Raw genomic sequence first — 16,924 nt, forward strand, 5'->3', positions numbered from 1 at the left:
TATGTGTTTCTGTCTGGCCCAGCTGTGTGGGGTGGGATTTGGGAGCCATGAGCCCAGGTTCTTGGGTCTGAGCTTTTATGGCTGTGTTCTCAGCACTTGGAACAGGGCCTGGCAAGTGGTAGGAGCTCAGTGGACATTTGCTGAGTGGAAAAGAGAACGTGGAGTCCAAGGGTGTGGCTCAGGGAGCGGGGATATCACCCTGGTGCTCCAGGGGAAGAAGCGTAGCTGTCTTGCCACTAGAGGTCCCCACAGCCCCATAGAAAAGCCTGAAGCTGTTTCAGTTGGTGGCAGGAACATTGGGAAAGGTCTTCAGATTTCTTTTTGCCCCTTCTGCACCCCCATTCTTGGCCTGATGTGAGCCATCTCCCTCAAAGCCATCTGGTTGTCTCACTGGATCCCTGAGGGCAAACGCAGGTCCGAAAGGTATGATCTCCAGGGCAGAAGAAGGTGGCTCCTGGGACCAGACCCAGCTGTGGAGTTGGAGAACTCCGATTCTGGGGGTGGACAGCCTCATAAGGGGAGCTGCCTTGACACCTGCCTAGAATGGGATTCTGTCTTAGCTAGTAGACGTGGGGAGAGGGGTGGTTGGAATGACTGGCTGGTATTTGAACGTCTAGTTTGCTTCCAGTACTTACATGTTTATCATAATTATACTCCTCTTGTGAGAGGAACATTTTGCAGGGAAGGAGTCTGAAGTCAGAAGCAGTGAGGTGATTTGCCCAAGGTCATCCAACCCACATAGGATAGAGCTTGAATTTAAGCCTAGTTTCATCTGGTTTTATCACCCTTCTGCTTTTCTCCACAGTCTAATGCCTTTTACTTAGGAGAGGGCGGTCGAGAAGGATGATGGTGACTGGTGGGAATGTCCAGTTGCTTTGCCTGAGCCGCAGCCCAAGAAAAATAAGCCCCGCCAAAGTCATTCCAGTCTTTGTGTTGGAGAAAATTCTTATTTGGGACCCTAATAAATGAGAGGTGAAGGAAAACCGTTTGTATGGAAACCAGGAAGAGGGAGGCCTGAGAGCTGTCCACTCAGACCCTGTTACTCTGAACACCCCCTCAATAGCCCCGTCGCCTCTGGGCACTGGGCTCAGAGACCTACACTGGTTTTGCCTTATGTTCAGGTGAAAATGAGGGATTGAGAGAGGGAAGACTTATCAAGACCACATAGGTGGTAGACCAGAGCTAGAAACCAAATCTCCTAACCAGTAATAGAGATTTTACTACATAAGCCTCATTTTATTGAGAAAAGTTCAGGGACCCCTGGGTGGCTCAGTCAGTTGAGCGTCCGGCTTCGGCTCAGGTCATGATCTCGTGGCTCCTGGGTTTGAGCCCCACGTCAGGCTGTGTGCTGACGGCTCAGAGCCTGCAGCCTGCTTCGGATTCTGTGTCTCCCTTTCTCTCTTTTCCTCCTCTGCTTACGCTCTGTCTCTCTCAAAAATAAACACTAAAAAGGAAAAATAAAAGTTCAACCTGTTTGACAACCGGACAGCTCCTAATGAGAGCAATTACGTGTTAAGTAGTTGTTTCAGAGCGTGTTGCTCGTGGGCACCATCTTTGAGTGACCTCATACCCTGCAGAAAGGACTCAAGCCATCTTAGCCCAGCATGCGAGATCCCCTTTAATCCCCATGTAAAGGTTCATTCTCAAACTGCCTCCTCAAGAAGAGCTGCAACATCCTGAAAGTCATATCGAATAAGTGCTTAGAACAATTGGAGGATTATTCTTGCCAAACCAGATAAAGATAAGGTTAAATCAAAAGGGACAGGAAGGGGGTGGGGTGGGGGCGGACCCTGAGAGTGCTGGTTGACTCCAAGATTCAGCAGAGAAGAATGGCTCTGTGACTGTGGGATGATCACCCTTCCTCAATTGTGGTTCTTTTTCAGAGCTTCTAATGAAAACAAGACTCATTGTTCACCGCCACTCTGCTGAAACTTGATGGTCCTCAGTTGAACTGTCTTAAAAAGGGTGGCATGGGACGTCTGGGTGGCTCATTCGGTGAAGCTTCTGACTTTAGCTCGGGTCATGATCTCTCTCGATTTGTGGGTCCGAGCCCTGCGTTGAGCTCTGTGCTGACAGCTCAGAGCCCGGAGCCTGCTTTGGATTCTATGTCTCCCTCTCTCTCTGCCCCTCCCCTGCTCTTGCTCTCTCTCTCTCTCTCTCTCTGAAAAATAAATAAAAATTAAACAAAACGGTGGACTAATCAAGCCCTTGTTGGATGCTGGGTTTTGAGTTAGGCAAAGTTTCTTTTCTTGGTGGGGGGCACAAGTGAGCGAGGGGCAGAGAGGAGGGAGAGAGAGAAGCGGGGCTCACTTGGGGCTTGTGTTTTTACCTGAAGCGGGGCTCAAGCTCATCCAGTGTGGGACTCCCAACTCACCAACTGTAAGATCACGATCTAAGCCAAAGTCCGATGCTTAACGACTGAGGCGCCCTGGGCAGGCAAAAGTTCTTGAACTTTAATGTTTATTAGGCAATTCCCCTAGAGATTGATTGTTTTAATGTTTATATTTGAGAGAAAGAGGGAGACACAATCCAAAGCGGGCTCCAGGCTCCAGGCTGTCAGCACAGAGCCCATGGGGCTCGAACTTGTGAACGATGAGATCATGACTCACGCTGAAGCCAGACGCTCAACCGACTGAGCCACCCAGGCCCCCCTCCCCTAGAGATTCAGATCCAGCAAACGGGTGGATGAGATCCAGGAATCTGCATTTTAAACCCACCAATTCTGGGGTGCCTGGCTGGCTCAGTAGAGCATGTGACTTGTTAAGTTTATTCTGAGAGACAGAAAGCGCAGGGGGAGGGGCAGAGAGAGAGAGTCCCAAGCAAGCTCTGTGCTGACAGAGCACAGAACTCCACGACCCACATGATCACGACCTGAGCCGAAATCAACCCGGACGCTTAACCAACTGAGCCACCAGGACACCCTGAGTGTGCAACTCTTGATCTCAGGGTTATAAGTTCAAGCACACATTGAGTGGAGAGATTACTTAAAAGTAAAATCTTTAAACATAAATAAAAACACCAATTCTGATGCAGGCGACTTGCTGATCACTCTAAAGATCCTGAATCGTCCGTTTTTAGTTGGATGTGGAAGGCTTGCCTATGCAGAAATGTCAAGGGAACAGAATGGTGGTCCTCTAGTGCCCGCTATGCTCCTGACAAGAGGCCCGAGTACGACTGTACAAGGGAGGGCATGTGGTGCCGTCGGGCACATTCACGGGGCTGCAAGTGGATGCAAGTTCAACTCTAAAGAGTGCTCTCAGGTGTGCTGTCTGTGCTCGTCACTGGATAGCCTGGGTGACAAGGAACTTAAGTCTGTATGGTTCTGACCGCACGACCCTACAGGAAGGGGCTGGACCAAATGACCTTCCTCTGTACCAACATCCCACTTCCCCATCCTTCCAGACTTACCTTGGGAACCGGGGAGGTGCTTTTTTATTCTTTCAGTCTTGCCCAAACGAGGCAGTGCTAATTAATACTTTTCGTCCAAGTGATCCAACCCCTCTTCAATTCTTCCTTTCTCCTGTCTCCCCCATCCCCTACAGTTGAGTTTGCAGAATACCAGCATCCGTATGCCAAGCGTACATCAGAGGATGGAACAATGACAAGGTGACATGGTGCCAGTGAGAAAGCCCAGTTGTTGACACCGTTTCTGATTTTCAGTGGTGAGGTCGTGGGGATCAGCCCGTGGCCTGGCCTGTGAAGCCGTTGTTCTTGCCAATTGACGTAGTCAGGCTGGGCACAAAAATTTGAGTGAATGAGTTCATGTCACTCTGAAGAAGAGCGTGCCCTGGACCACCAGACAACTTCAAAGTCGACTGTTTTGAAAGGGTCTTGCTGGTCCTCTGGGGATGGAAGTGGGGGAGGACTCACCGGTTTCCTGACTTTCCCATAGTTCTCATCTATTGAAGACCGTGTGCTAGAGATCTGTCCTAAGCACTTATTACATCATCATCTCATTTAATTCCACAAACCCCACAGGTGAGAAGGACATCGAAGGTTATATATGAAAAGTCACAGATCTCTAAAATGGCAGAACTGGGGCGCCTGGGTGGCTCAGTCGGTTAAGCGTCCGACTTCAGCTCAGGTCATGATCTCACGGTCTGTGGGTTCGAGCCCCGCGTCGGGCTCTGTGCTGACAGGTCAGAGCCTGGGGCCTGCTTCGGATTCTGTGTCTCCCTCTCTTTCTGACCCTCCCCCATTCATGCTCTGTCTGTCTCTGTCTCAAAAATAAATAAACATTAAAAAAAATTTTTTTTAAAAAATAAAAAATAAAAAATAAAATGGCAGAACCGAGAAACGAATCCAGACGTTTGAATTCATCCTAAATTCTGAGACTTAGGTCTTCTGATTCGTGAGAACCTGGCTTGGGCCCTCCTTCTGAAACATTTACTGTTTGGACAGAAGTAAAGCCCTCCCCTCCATAGCACACATGTACCCACCACCCTTCCCAGAACACAGAGGAGACCAAGGGAGAGCAGGCAGCGTTTCTCTCTGTACAGTTTTTACTTTTTTATTTTTTGATGTTGTTCAGATGAATGACACACTCAAGTTACAAAAATGGGGCCTTAAAAGAAGCACATTGTACAATGAACAAGCAGATTGGAGTTAAGAACACTGAAACGCTAACCCGCTACCACGAGAAGAGACAGGGTGGGGGGGACAGGATGGGGAGGGAGGGGCTACCAACACAGGGGTCAGACAGAACTGAAAGTGGGGCTAACTTGCTGAGAACGGATGAAAGGCAGGTCTCCTCCAGGGCCTACTCAATTTCCAGATGCCCTTCCTGGTCTCCCTTGCCCACTACTAGCCACCTCCGCCCCTCCCCATTCCAACCTGGTCATCTGAATGAGTAGGTGAGAGACACCCACCCCAGAAAGGGCTGAGCCACTCAGATCTTTACAAGGTGGGTGGTCATCTTGCCCTATTCCAGGCTTGGATTTGGGAGCTGGTGGTGGCAGCAGTGGGATAAGAAGCCACAAAGGAGCTAGCAGAGAGAGGAGTTGATCAAAGATCAGGCCCCTGCTTTTCCCCCAAAGACTCCTTGCCCCTTTCCCACCCCACCATGACCCAAAGGCCCTCTCTACAAGTGGAGAGAGGCCCCCAGTCACCCTGCAATTATGTAAATAAATAAATACTGAGCCCCTGGGCTTGGAGGACAGGCTGGGGGAGGGGCAGCAGGGATAGAGGAGAGGATGGGGAGGCAGTAGGGAGGGGTCACAGACATAGTAAATAGTTGTCTCCGTCCCAGCAACACTTCTCTCTAGATTTTGCTCTCCTTTTTGTGTTTGTTTAACAAGGAGCTAACATTTCAAGGACAAATACTTAAAAATATACATTATTTTTTCTTTTTTTTTCGCCTTTGTCATCGTCATCTTGCTTTGGAGACTGCTGAGGTCAAAGTTCAAACCGCACGCAGGAACTGCGGCTTGGAGTTTTTGTGTATTTTTTTTAATTTTTATTTTTTAATTTTTTTCACTTTTTTTTCCAACGTATAAAAAGGTAGCGGAGTTGTCTGTGGGTTTTTTTTTTTTTTTAATGGTTAAATCTTTGGTTTGTTTCTTTTTTCTCTTGGAGGCCTTTATCTCTCGCACTTGCCTTTCCCACTCAGAGGCCAGTGGGGGCCCGCGTGTCTCAATCTTGCTCAGTCTGTCTCACTCTCTCTCTCTCTCACTCAGTTCCCCCTACCCTGGGCTAAAGGGAGAGAGAGGCACCCTGGGATTCGGGTGGGCCAGGAAATTAGTCAGGTCAAGAGGTCAGTCGCCTACTTGGCTAATCCCTTACCCTGTCTTCCCAGGGCAAGGGGCTTGGAGACCCTCTCTTGGCCCTCCCAAGGGAGAAGATGTCTGGGAAACTCATACCCTTCCCCCACCCCCCACTCCTGATCTTAGCCTCAACTCATACAGGGTTTGGGTTCCCCATTTCCACCCACCCCCACTTATACCCCCAGTCCCTCCCTCCCATTTCCAGCCCCCACCCTCCCAGAAGAGAACAGAGAGAAGTGTTTTAGTTACTGGCATTTCTTTTTTTTCTTTTTTCTTTCTTTTTTTTTTTTGGCACAAAAGGCCCACCATTAGGGTAGACCCATTCTCTGTCCCTCCCTCAAGTAGGAGGTCAGGGCTGGGGAGAAGAGAAATTCAGAAGGCTCCCCCTTTCTCCAATCCACTCATCTTCCTCTCTTTCTAGCCCAGGCCCCTGGCCCCCCACCTCAGACATCTCACCTAGCCCAGAGCCTGGTTTGGGGTCTCCCTCCCCATCCTCCACATAAAGTCCCCCAGCCCCCCCAACTCTCTCGCTCACACACAGACACACGGACACAGGCTCTGTACAGACCACAAAATAAAAACGATGAGATAGTTTTGTTTCCCGGAGTCGAGACAGGGGGTACTGGAGTGGAAGGGGCAGAGCGGGGTGGGGGGCATGAATTCCCCCATTACCTTCCCAACCCTGGCTCTCTCCAGCCCCCCAGCCCCTTGCCCTGGCTGGCCCCCAGCCAACGATATTTGGTTTCCTTTTTTTAACATTAAAGTTCTATGAGGTATTTGGTGCCTTATCTCGAGTCCTCGGGGGAGGGGGGCCCAGGGGGGAGACCTGGGGCACACTTGCCCCTCCCCCCCCCCCCCCCCCCTTCCCAATATTTGGTTTCACAGCTGTAGTTAAAGCTTGGGATTTGGTTATTTTTCCCCTCCCAGGAATTTTCTTTTTTTCTTGTTTTTCTTTTCCCAGTATTGGGGGTTGGATGGGGAGGGTCCCCACCACCCCCGGCTGCACAGGGGTCCCTCCACCAGTGTCAGGGCATCGGCCCCATCCCTGCCCCCTGCTTCCTCCTCTCCTCTCTGCCCCACTCCCCCCACATCGGGGTGGGGGAGAGGTCCCAGGTGGCAGGACTTGATGGGGAGGAAGCAGGATGAAGTGGGTGGTGGTGAGTCCTGGTTTTTTTTTCCTTTTTTTTTTTTTTTTTTTTTTTTTTTTTTTTTTTTTTTTGGTTTTTTTTTTTTTGTGTGTTTTTTGTTTTTGTTTTTGTTTTTTTGGTCTAGAATCATAGTTTTTGTCTGAGTCATCTCCACCATGCCTTCCATGCTGCCTGTCTTCTCGGAGGGGTTTTTGGTCGTAATTCCTTTCACTTTGCTCTGCTCAAATGTCCTTCCTATCTGTTCAGGAGCCCTTGGCCCCCCTCTCCACCCTTGGGCTGGGGCCCAGGCCCTCTCGCCAGTCCCTTCTCTTCAGGAAATAAAAATGGACACACTCAGAGGTAGGGTAAGGGCAGGGAGTCGGTTCAGCGGAGAAGCTTACATTCCGGCGAGGACGGGTCGATGGCACGCCAGCCCCGGCGGTGCCAGGGCGGGAGGGGCGGCCATTCCGCCGCTGCCCAGACAAGGCACCCCGAGACCCCCGAAACAGCCGGGTCTCTGCCGTCGCCGTGGCCCAGCCCAACAGTTTCATCTCCCGGGTGGGAGAAGGGAGACAAGAAAGAAAGGGAGAACGCTGAGGCCTCGGGGCCCAGGGCGGCGTCCGCCTCTCCTCCGAGTGGCCAGCGGCACCCTCTGGCTCCCGTGTGCGCTGCCCGGCGGGGGCCAGGCCTCTGATTTCCATGGCTCGCGTCCTTCACAGCAACACTTTGGTTTGAGGAGAGACACAGCAAGGTGGGGATTGAGAGGGGTGAGAGGGAAGCGAAGGAGGAGGGAGAGAGGGAAGCAGAGAGAGAACAGACTGAAGAGAACAGAAAAAGAAATCAAAGGAGGAATCAAACCACCCGAAAGTTTGTTCGTTTTCCTTCGTCCATTCTTTTTGCTTTCTCATTCCTTTCTTCCTGTTTTGTTTTTTTTTTTTTTTAAAGCTTTTTCAGTTGATTGGGGGGCAGGGAGCTTGGGGCTCTTCACCCCTGTCCCTGACCGCCCTCTCTCAGCCCTGCCCACCCGCTTCCATCCGCCCTGGCTGAGGGACAGGCCCTGCCCCAGCCTCCCCCTCCGGCTTTCCCGAAGACGACGTCCATGAGGTATTTGTGAAGAGAAAGAAGCGTCTGTCCTTCCATCCGCCTTGGGGACCAAGGGCCTGGACCACTGGCGCAGGGACTTGGTTCCACCTCGCGGCTCCTTCTTATTCTTGAAGAGTCCTCGTCTTCTTTCCCTTAAATATATATATATCTATAAATTCTTTTTTTTTTTCTAGTTTTAATTTATTGTTTGTTTGGTTTTTTTTGTTTTTTGTTTTTTTTTGGTTCAAAACTTTGTCGGCCTCCACAATAGCAGGAGGGCAAAAGTGGCTCCCAGCGATGTCTCTCCTCTGTCCGTCGAGATGTGTCCAGGGCTGGGCAAACAGGGGTCCAGCCAACACTCGAGGGAAGTCTTGTGGGAGTGGTGGCCACCACAGCGCCCTCTCGGATGGGGACCACAGATCATGGCACTGTCCCCGCCACATGGACCCTGATGGGGATGCCACCTCGAGGAACCCCACCACTGGGGTGCGTGCGTGTATATATGTGGGGGGGGGGGGGAAGGAAGAGGCATCTGCCAGTATCAGAGGGGCACAGGGTGGGAAGAGCGAGGTGAGTTCTCTTTTTGGTTTCTGGTCAATGTCAAAGAACGTGAAGGATCCCACGGATAGGCACTGGAATATGAATTTTTTTTTTTTCAGGGAAACTGACAGACGAGGATGGAAAAAAAGACAACTTGAATGCCCTCACCTCATCCCCTCTTGCCTGAAGCTTCCACCTTCCCCTGGGCTGGGGAGGGGGGTAGATTCCAGAGCAGAGGAGGGTGACAGAGTTGAGGGGGGACATGTGAGAGCTAGAACTTCGCAAAACGGCCTAGCCCACCCTTCAAAGGGAAAAGGGGGGAGGTACAAGGGCTGAAAAGTCATCCCAGGCCTGCCCCTGAACTCTCCCCTGGCTGGGGGAGGGGAGGAGGTTAAAGCGAGACCCCCTGCCCAGGTGGGGAGAGTTGGGGGTCGAGGGAAAGGGGGGACACATGGTAGGGACACATTCTGTTGAGCGCAACGCTAAAAATTCTGTACATCCTTTGGATGAAGCTACTGAATATTTGGTGTAAGGTTGTTCAGGCCCTTTCTCTTTCACCTTCTGGAAAAGAACATTTGGCGGGTGGTTCTGGGCCCACCCCATCGGCCCCAGGCTGTGCCCCGTCTTCACTGGCCCAGGGCTGGGGGCTGGGGCTGGAGGCTGGCACATTCTCTTTTGCCTTCTCTGGCCCCCACTGGGGGAGGCAACGTTGGGGGTTGGCCCCACAGCCAGAGGCTCGGCGCGAGGTCCTCCCTGCAGAGGCTTCTCTGCCCCTGGCTGGGGTTCGTATTTGGTGTCGTAGCGGTGAGGGTGAGCACACTGAGGTCTGGCTCGCAACTGGTTTTTGGTTTGGTTTTGTTGGGGGATTTTTGGTTTTGGTTTTGGTTTTTCACCTCTGGTTCCTTTGGGGCAGCTGGTTTCTGTTGTGATTATTTTTGGTTTCTTTTTTGTTGGTTGGTTTCTTTCATTTTCTTTCCTTCTTTCTTTTTGTGTGTGTGTTTTGTTTGGGTTTTTTTGTTTGTTTGGTTTTTTTTTTTTTTGGTTAGTTGGGGTTTTTTGTTTTTGTTTTTGGTCTTTCCTCCCTTGTCACTCCTGTCCAAGGACCCTCCGCCCCACCACTGCTGGCCTCCTCGCCCTCTTCCCAGGCGGGGGACTGAGGTGGGTGGGGGTCAGAGGAGTAGGAGGGGAGGCAAGGTGGGCCCTCACTCGGGCTTGGACCCTGCCTCGGGGCCCCCGGGGCCTCCAGGGGTCTGTGCTGCCGCCTCACTGCAAGTGGAGGAGGAGGACGAGGACGAGGAGGAGGACGAGGAGAGGCCTGGAGACTTGCTGGAGATGGAGGCTGCCACGGCCGCAGCCGCTGCCGAGACCAGGCCCACGCCAGGCGGGGCGCTGAGCAGGGGCAGCCCAGCGTGGTTCAAGAAGAGCGGCGAGGTCACCAGGCCGGGGCTCCCCGGAGCCGCGCCGGCCGCCCCCAGCACCAGGTTCCCGCTGCCGTCAAGGCTGGTAAGGGGCAGGGTTCCACCAGAGGCCAGGGCTGGTGGGGAGAGAGAGAAGCTGGGCTGGGGGCGCCTTCTGGCATCCTGCCCGCAGCGTCCCCTGTCTTCCCATCTGCCCCACTGATCCCCATCAGCACCCCTCACACCTTCCCCAAAGGTGAGACGGGTATGAAGAGGCGAGCGATGCAGTGAGCAGGGGCAGGATGGCATGGCTGGAGCAGCAATGGGGGGGGGGGGGGCTCGAGGCCCCAGGGGGCCAGGCTGGAGACGATGGGAGTGACATGAGGCAGCACGCACCTTGGATAGTGGCCAAAGGGTTGTTGCTCATGAGGGCTGGACTCAGCCCGGAGCTCAACCCCACCATTGTGCTTCTGCAAGAGGCAAAGCAGAGGCGTTAGCAGGGGCAGGGACCCGCCGGCGGCAGAACTGGGGCGCGGCTCCCACCCGGGAAGCAGCGGCGGCGACCCTGCTTCTCTCCCCACAGCCTCCCTAACTGCAGCCGTCCACTTACCCCGTGCTGGGGTTCAGGCCCGACAAGCCGATAGCCGAGTGGCTGCCTTGAGGGCTGGGATTTGTGCTGTTGGTGGTGGCCGGGGGTGGGGGAGTGACAGAGGGGATGGAATTGAGGGGGGGGCGCGGCCCCGCCCCCGCCCCCACCCCCTCCGGCTGTCCGGCTGGGGTGGAGCGTCCCCACAGCTGAGGATAAGGTAGTAACTGCCAGAGAGAGACAGAGAGATGGAGACTTGAGCTTCCACTCGTCCTCCTCAGAGGACCCCGCCCGGGTCGACTCCGGCTCGTCTTGCGGCCCAGCTCGTATCTCCTCCGGAGGAACAGACAGGCCTCCCGCCCTCTCTGCCCACAGCCCCGGTGACAGCAACCGCTAATCGCAGTGTGAGCAGCCGCCATGCACTGAGCCGAGCCCTGTGCCCAGTGCGCTCACACGGTGCGAACCCCGCCCCGAACCTCAGCGCCGGCTCCCCCTCTCCCGCGGACCGAACCGGGCGCCCTGAAGACCGTGCCCTGTGGCTCCCTCTGGGGGCCAGGCGGGGGGTTGCGGCTGTGCGCGCCGAGGAGGACGGGGCTCGGAGCCCAGACTCAGGCCAGACAGCCAAGGCAGCAATTTCCTGACCGTTAGGCCCCACCTGTACCCTTGGACGAGTGCCTTTACCTCTCTGGTCTTCAGTTCCCTAATGTGGAAAATGGGCATAATAATAGAAGCTGCTTCATGAAAAGGGTGTGAAGATAAAGTGAGTTAATATTTTTTCTAAAGAGTTTAGATAGTGCCAGGCACACCCTTACTACTTTATAAACTTCCACTTATGATTTCTTAACGTGAGAAAAATCAATATGGCGTTTGTTTGTTTGTTTGTTTATCCCTTTTTTACTTTATTTATTTCAGTAATCTCTACACCCAATGCGGGGCTCGATCTCACGACCCCAAGATCAAGAGCTACTCTACTGCCTGAGCCAGCCAGGCTCCTGTTACACATGCCCTGCCCCAGGAAGGCAGCGAGGGGGGCTTTATGCACAAGTAGCCGTGTGTATATGTATGTGTGTATTACACACACCCAAATACATATACATACTCTTATATGTACATATTCACGTATATAGCTTTGTAGATATTATACATTCACAATAATTTTATAAAAAACTGAGGCTCAGAGAGGTAAAGTCACTTCTGGAGTTCACAGAGTTTCAAATGTCAGGAACAGAACCCAAGTTCAACTTTTAGCAACCCCAAGCTTTTCTCATATGAAATCCTGGAGCAGATGAAAGCTGAACTGCTCCCGCAAGGAGGGGTAAGGTCACTCTCTCCCCTCTGTGCCCCCTGCCTCCCTCATCCCCAAGCTCAGCCTTGAGGCCCACAGGCACCCTAGGCCACTAGAAAAACCGGTGCCTGCACTGTGTGCTCCCAATGCCCCCTCACGGGCTTCTGCCCTCCCTGACCTGTTGTGCTCAGACTGCTGGAAGCTTGGGACAATGGCAAGGTCCCGGCGCCCCCTTGGGGTGTGACCTGGGGAGAGAGGAAAGAAGGCATGGTTAGGCCACTTTCCCAGCAGCCCCCATGATACTCTCTGACGGTAAGACCCCCGTTCATCTGCCCCCAGGCTGGGGAGAGAAGGGGCTTTGGGCACAATGCTATGCTTGTATTATGCCAAGTTCATTCCATCATATCTATCTTAGCATCTACCTAAGTGATCCTGAGCTACAGGGAGGAAATAATCCTCAACTGAGAGTGTTCCCCCACCTCTCTTCTGACACCAACCAGTTGCAGGTCTGAAGTGCACGCGTGCACGTGTATGTGTGTGTGTGTGTGGGGGGGGGGGTTATGATGACCAGGGGTGTCTCTGCATCAGAGTGTTGGGATGTCACATTGCCTTGATTTTCTGGAACCACCCAGCAGCCTCCTTCTTGGCCTCCGTGCCTCCAGTCTCATGCTTCCATCAGCTCTAGAAACCTCACTCTTAATGTGACCCTCTCCCTCCTCAGCTCAAAACTCTTCCTCAGCTCCTCACCGCCTAAGGTTGAAGTTCGAGCTCCTCAGCATGTTACCTGGGAGTCTGGCCCCTGCCTATCCCCTACCCCTACTCATATACATATACATTCCCACTCCAATCACATTAAATTGCACTGGAGTTCTTCAGATTGGGCTCAGCACACCCAGGCTTCCAGGCCTTTTTGCACAGCAGCCCCTTGCCTGGGCTTCACATGGCTGGCTACCTCTCCCTTGTCCTTTATAACTCAGCTCGGATGGTCCCTTCTTCCTCCAGGGAAGGGTGGGACGCTCCTCTGGGCCCCTTGTTCCTCGCTGTAGTGTCACAGCCCTTTCCGCACTAGATGCAATGAAAGGGTGTCCCAGTGTGTCTGATCCCGAGTGGGTCTGCGTGCTGAGGTGGGCCTGAGTGTATACTCAGTATGTAATGCTGTCCCTGCCTGCCTCTGTGTGGTTGTGAACCTGTGTGTGGGAGTACCTCCATCCCCTACCTGGGATCCATCCCTGTGAGGCCCCGCCCTGTGATAACTGTTTTTGGCTATGTCGGTGTGTGTCTGTGGGTGCCTGCATCTCTCACATAAGACCGCAGTTCCTTGGAAACTGTGTCCCTGTGTGACTATGCTTTATCCATGTGACAGACGGTCCCCAAGGGTGAGTCTCCCTGCCTCCGTGCTAGGCACTGTGGACAACCAAGTAGGCCTGGCTTCACAGAAGCGCCTGCCTAGGGGCGGGGGTCTCCCAGAGCCTGCCAGAGCTTTATGCCCCCACCCCCCAGAAGCGTTCTGGGTACCAGATGGGGGCTGTAGCTGGCCGGCTTCCCCGGGCTGGGCAACATGGGGGCTGCGCTGCAGGGGTTGATGCGTTTTTCCTTCTGGCGCCGGTTGCAGAACCAGACGCGGATCACCTCCTTCTCCATGTGCAGCTGCTCCGCGATCAGCAGGATCTCCTCTGAGGTAGGCTTCTGGTTCTGCGGGCAGAAGGGCTCCGTTAACCGCAGGTCCGACCCCCTCCCTCCTCGGCCCCCATCCCCGCCGGCCGTCAGGGCCGCCCTGGAGGCCGGGGTCTCACCGCTAGAAAACTCTTCTCTAAGGCGAAGCGGACGTTTGTCTCAATGCTGGTCCTCTTCTTGCGTCTCCGGCCGGGGAGCCCGTCGAAACCCAGGCTGGGGCTGCTCAGCTGGTTGGGACTGGGCAGACTTGAGTCCACAGACATAGTCTCTGTGCCCGGGAGGAGACGGGGAGCATGAGAGGGCGCCTCCCGCGCCCACAGCCGGCCGCCCGCTCTGGGAGCCCCAGCGCAATCCCAACCTGCGTCATTGAGCCACTTCTCCAGGAGGGGCTTGAGTTTGCACATGTTCTTGAAGCTCAGGTTGAGGGCCTCGAAACGGGAGATGGTCGTCTGGCTAAAGTCGTTGCCGTAGAGCTTGCCCATGGCCAGGCCCACGTCACCCTGGCCCAGTGGGGCGGGAATGGGAAGGCGGTCAGGGCCAGACCTCTGGGCCACACCCTGGCCCCGCCCACCAGCCGACTTCGGCCTCTCGTCCCGCCCACCACCTGGCCACGTCCCCCGGCCCAGGAGTTGGGTAGCGGGTGCCCAAGAGAGGCGTGGCCCGTGCCTCACCCATCACCCGGCCAGGCCCGGTCACCCTCTGCCCATAGCCCGTCCTGCCCGGTGGCCCCAGACCTGCGTGAAGCCCAGCTTGATGCGGCGCTGCTTGAAGGTGCGGGCGAACTGCTCCAGCTCCTCCAGGTCACTGGGCTCCTCGGGGTGGGATGGTGGCTCCAAGCATTTGGGGGGCTGCGGGTGCGAGAGGTGCGGGTCGGGCAGCGTGGGGCGGGTCACGGCCTGGTGGGGTCGGCAGGAGGGTGGGATGCAGGGCCGAGGACCGGGATGGGGCTCAGCAAAGGCTGCGCGGTTCCCCCTCCCTCCCTCCCTCCCTCCCTCCCTCCCTGCCGTCCAGCCTCTTCCTGCTCACTCTCCTCTACCTGTCCCCAGGAGGCTGATCCACACTCATTGTCAGTCCCCAGCAAAGAGACACTCTGCTTCTCCACTAGGGTCCTCTCACTGCCTGGAACTCTCTACACATCCCCCCACCCCCAGCCTGCAAACTCCCAGAAAGGAGCAGCCAGCTCCTTTAATAATAATCCTTCATGATTCTTTACGGATTTCAACGCTCCCTCCTACCCATTTGTTTTTTAACACCCCTTTCAAAAACTATGAACTATTTCAGGACTTTTTCCCCCCGGGGGGGGGGGGATGCAGGCCATGGTTTTATCCTTCTGTCAGGCAGGGAATCAAGCACTGTGCTACCGAATTCCAGGGTAACTCAGGCAAGTTTCTTAAAATCTCCCTGGGCCTCCGTTTTCCCCTCTGCAGGATGGAAATAATCGTGGCTGCTCTACTGAACCCATGGGGTTATTGGGAGAATCCGGTTCAAGGTTGCAAATTAAGTGAAAGTATTTTTATTTTTACTTTTTTAAAGTGAAAGTATTTTTTAAAGTAGATGGGGAGGGTTACTGGGAGATTTACAAAGAAGCAACTGCTCTCTCTCTCTCTCTCTGGAATGCTTCACTTCCCTAAAAATAAAAGATCTGAAACAGGTGGTGAGTGCAGCCACGTTGGTCACAAAAATCCTTGATCCATTACCGGAATGCTGGGGCCAGATGTGTTTTGGAATTCAGAAATTTTGCAGATTTTAGAAAGCCTACATGGGCACATATCAGAAATAAGGTGACCCCCCCATCAGGGTCAAGGCATCACCCCATAATTGAACACATTAACAGCCCCCAGCAAAGCAGGACTATCACACAGGAGGGAGGAAGGAAAGCCATACTCCTTGCCCCAGGTCTAGAGGGGTTTTGCAGCCAAATGACTTCTGGTCTCACATTATAAAAACAGCTTGGTTTTCCAAGCATTTTGGATTTCATAATTGCAGCTCAGCCCTGTATTAGTCCCCACATTTGGGGGGCTTTCTGAAATTGTTCATATTTTTTGAAAGGACTGTTAAAAAAATGGGTAGGAGGGAGCGTTGAAATCCGTAAAGAATCATGAAGGATTATTATTAAAGTCTAGAAGCCAGTCAGCAGACTGAAAGGCTAGGCCACAGCCTATAGGTTTTTTGTGTACTTAGGCACGTGTGCATTTTGGGACAGCAGGGGTCAGATCAAAATCATTCATCAGGTTTCTCAAAGGAGTCCATGTGTCTGAAAGGGCTAAGAGCCACTGGCCTGGCTGACTCCCCTCATTCTGTGGAGGAAGAGGCTGACCCAGACAGGGAGAGCAGCTTGACTGAGGTCCCATAGCAAATCAGTGGCACAGCAGGGCTGGACCCCAGATCTCCTGACTCCTGTCCTGGCCCTGATAGTTGTGGGGAGGGTCAAAGGGAGAGGAGGCCCTCTCCTTCCCACCCCTGCTCACCCAGCCTGGCACACTCGGGGGACATTCTCACCTGCGTGGGCAGCCCGGCCCGGGGCTGGGAGGTCAGAAGAGCTCCCTGGGTTTGCTGAGGTAGCTGGAAGAGATTTGGCGTCGGTAGCAGGCCTGGAGAGACAAGGGGAATGCACGGGGTGAGGGGGGAGGGAGAGTTTTGTGGAAACATCGTCAGGGACCCATCCTGGTGGGACCTTACCTGGCTGACTCTGCTGGGCCTGCGGCAGCAGGAACTGAGCGGGTGGCTGGAGGTGGTGACCCGGCACAAGCACCAGCTGCTGAAGCTGGAGGAGCTGCTGTATGTCCTGGCAGGGAGGGGGGTGGACAGAAAGGCAGCCTGAGTCCTGGCCCGGCTCCATCTGCATTGCCTGCCCTGGCTCCGGGCAGCGGGCAGCGGGCAGGGAGGGATAGAACCTGGTCTCTGAATGGCGCCCCTGAGCTAAGGGCACCCAGGAGGCTTCCCCCAACCCCGTGGCTATCAGAACATCCTATCTGGGCTGTCCCAGGAGGGCTCGCTCTTTATTTACCTTTTCTTTCTTAAAGAAATATTTGCCTTGTCTTACATTCCCACAGAACAAATAGCATCGTTTAAAAATGTAAATCAGACCAACTCTTCCCTCCTTTTAAAACACTCAAGGCAAATGATAATCATGTCTGGAATTACCTTTAAAATACTCCAGCAAATAGTGAGTGAGTAAATTGGTTCAACCACTTTGGAAGACTCTTTGGTAATGTTATGGTTTGAATTGTGTCCTCCCCTCAAAAGATAGGTAGGAATCCTAACCCCCAGAACCCTGGAGGGGTTCACATATATGTGAACCACATATATTTGTGCTCCATGTATATTTGTCAGATAAACCAACACTGATGCTTCATAATTTACTCAACAACTTTCATGTGTAGTTGAAAATTATGTTACTTAGAGTGACATTATTTTGCCTTTGGGGAAACAGAGGGATGACTCATGCCCCTCAATTCCTCCCAGTGCTA

At 53.6% G+C, this 16,924-nt stretch overlaps 1 protein-coding gene across 1 annotated transcript; it reads right to left on the reverse strand.

Moving 5' to 3' along the window:
- Positions 1-5,508: 5,508 nt before the first annotated feature.
- On the reverse strand, positions 5,509-16,918 carry POU2F2 (POU class 2 homeobox 2). The gene is given in 11 exon segments (XM_049621618.1): positions 5,509-10,046; positions 10,306-10,379; positions 10,520-10,641; positions 10,643-10,722; positions 11,959-12,025; positions 13,296-13,472; positions 13,574-13,722; positions 13,813-13,954; positions 14,189-14,350; positions 15,954-16,045; positions 16,134-16,918. Coding segments are annotated over 11 exon segments (1,563 nt in total). The 5' UTR covers positions 16,300-16,918; the 3' UTR covers positions 5,509-9,714.
- Between the last annotated feature and the right edge of the window lie 6 nt (positions 16,919-16,924).

This window comes from Panthera uncia, assembly GCF_023721935.1.
Source record: "Panthera uncia isolate 11264 chromosome E2 unlocalized genomic scaffold, Puncia_PCG_1.0 HiC_scaffold_19, whole genome shotgun sequence".
Lineage (NCBI taxonomy): Eukaryota > Metazoa > Chordata > Mammalia > Carnivora > Felidae > Panthera > Panthera uncia.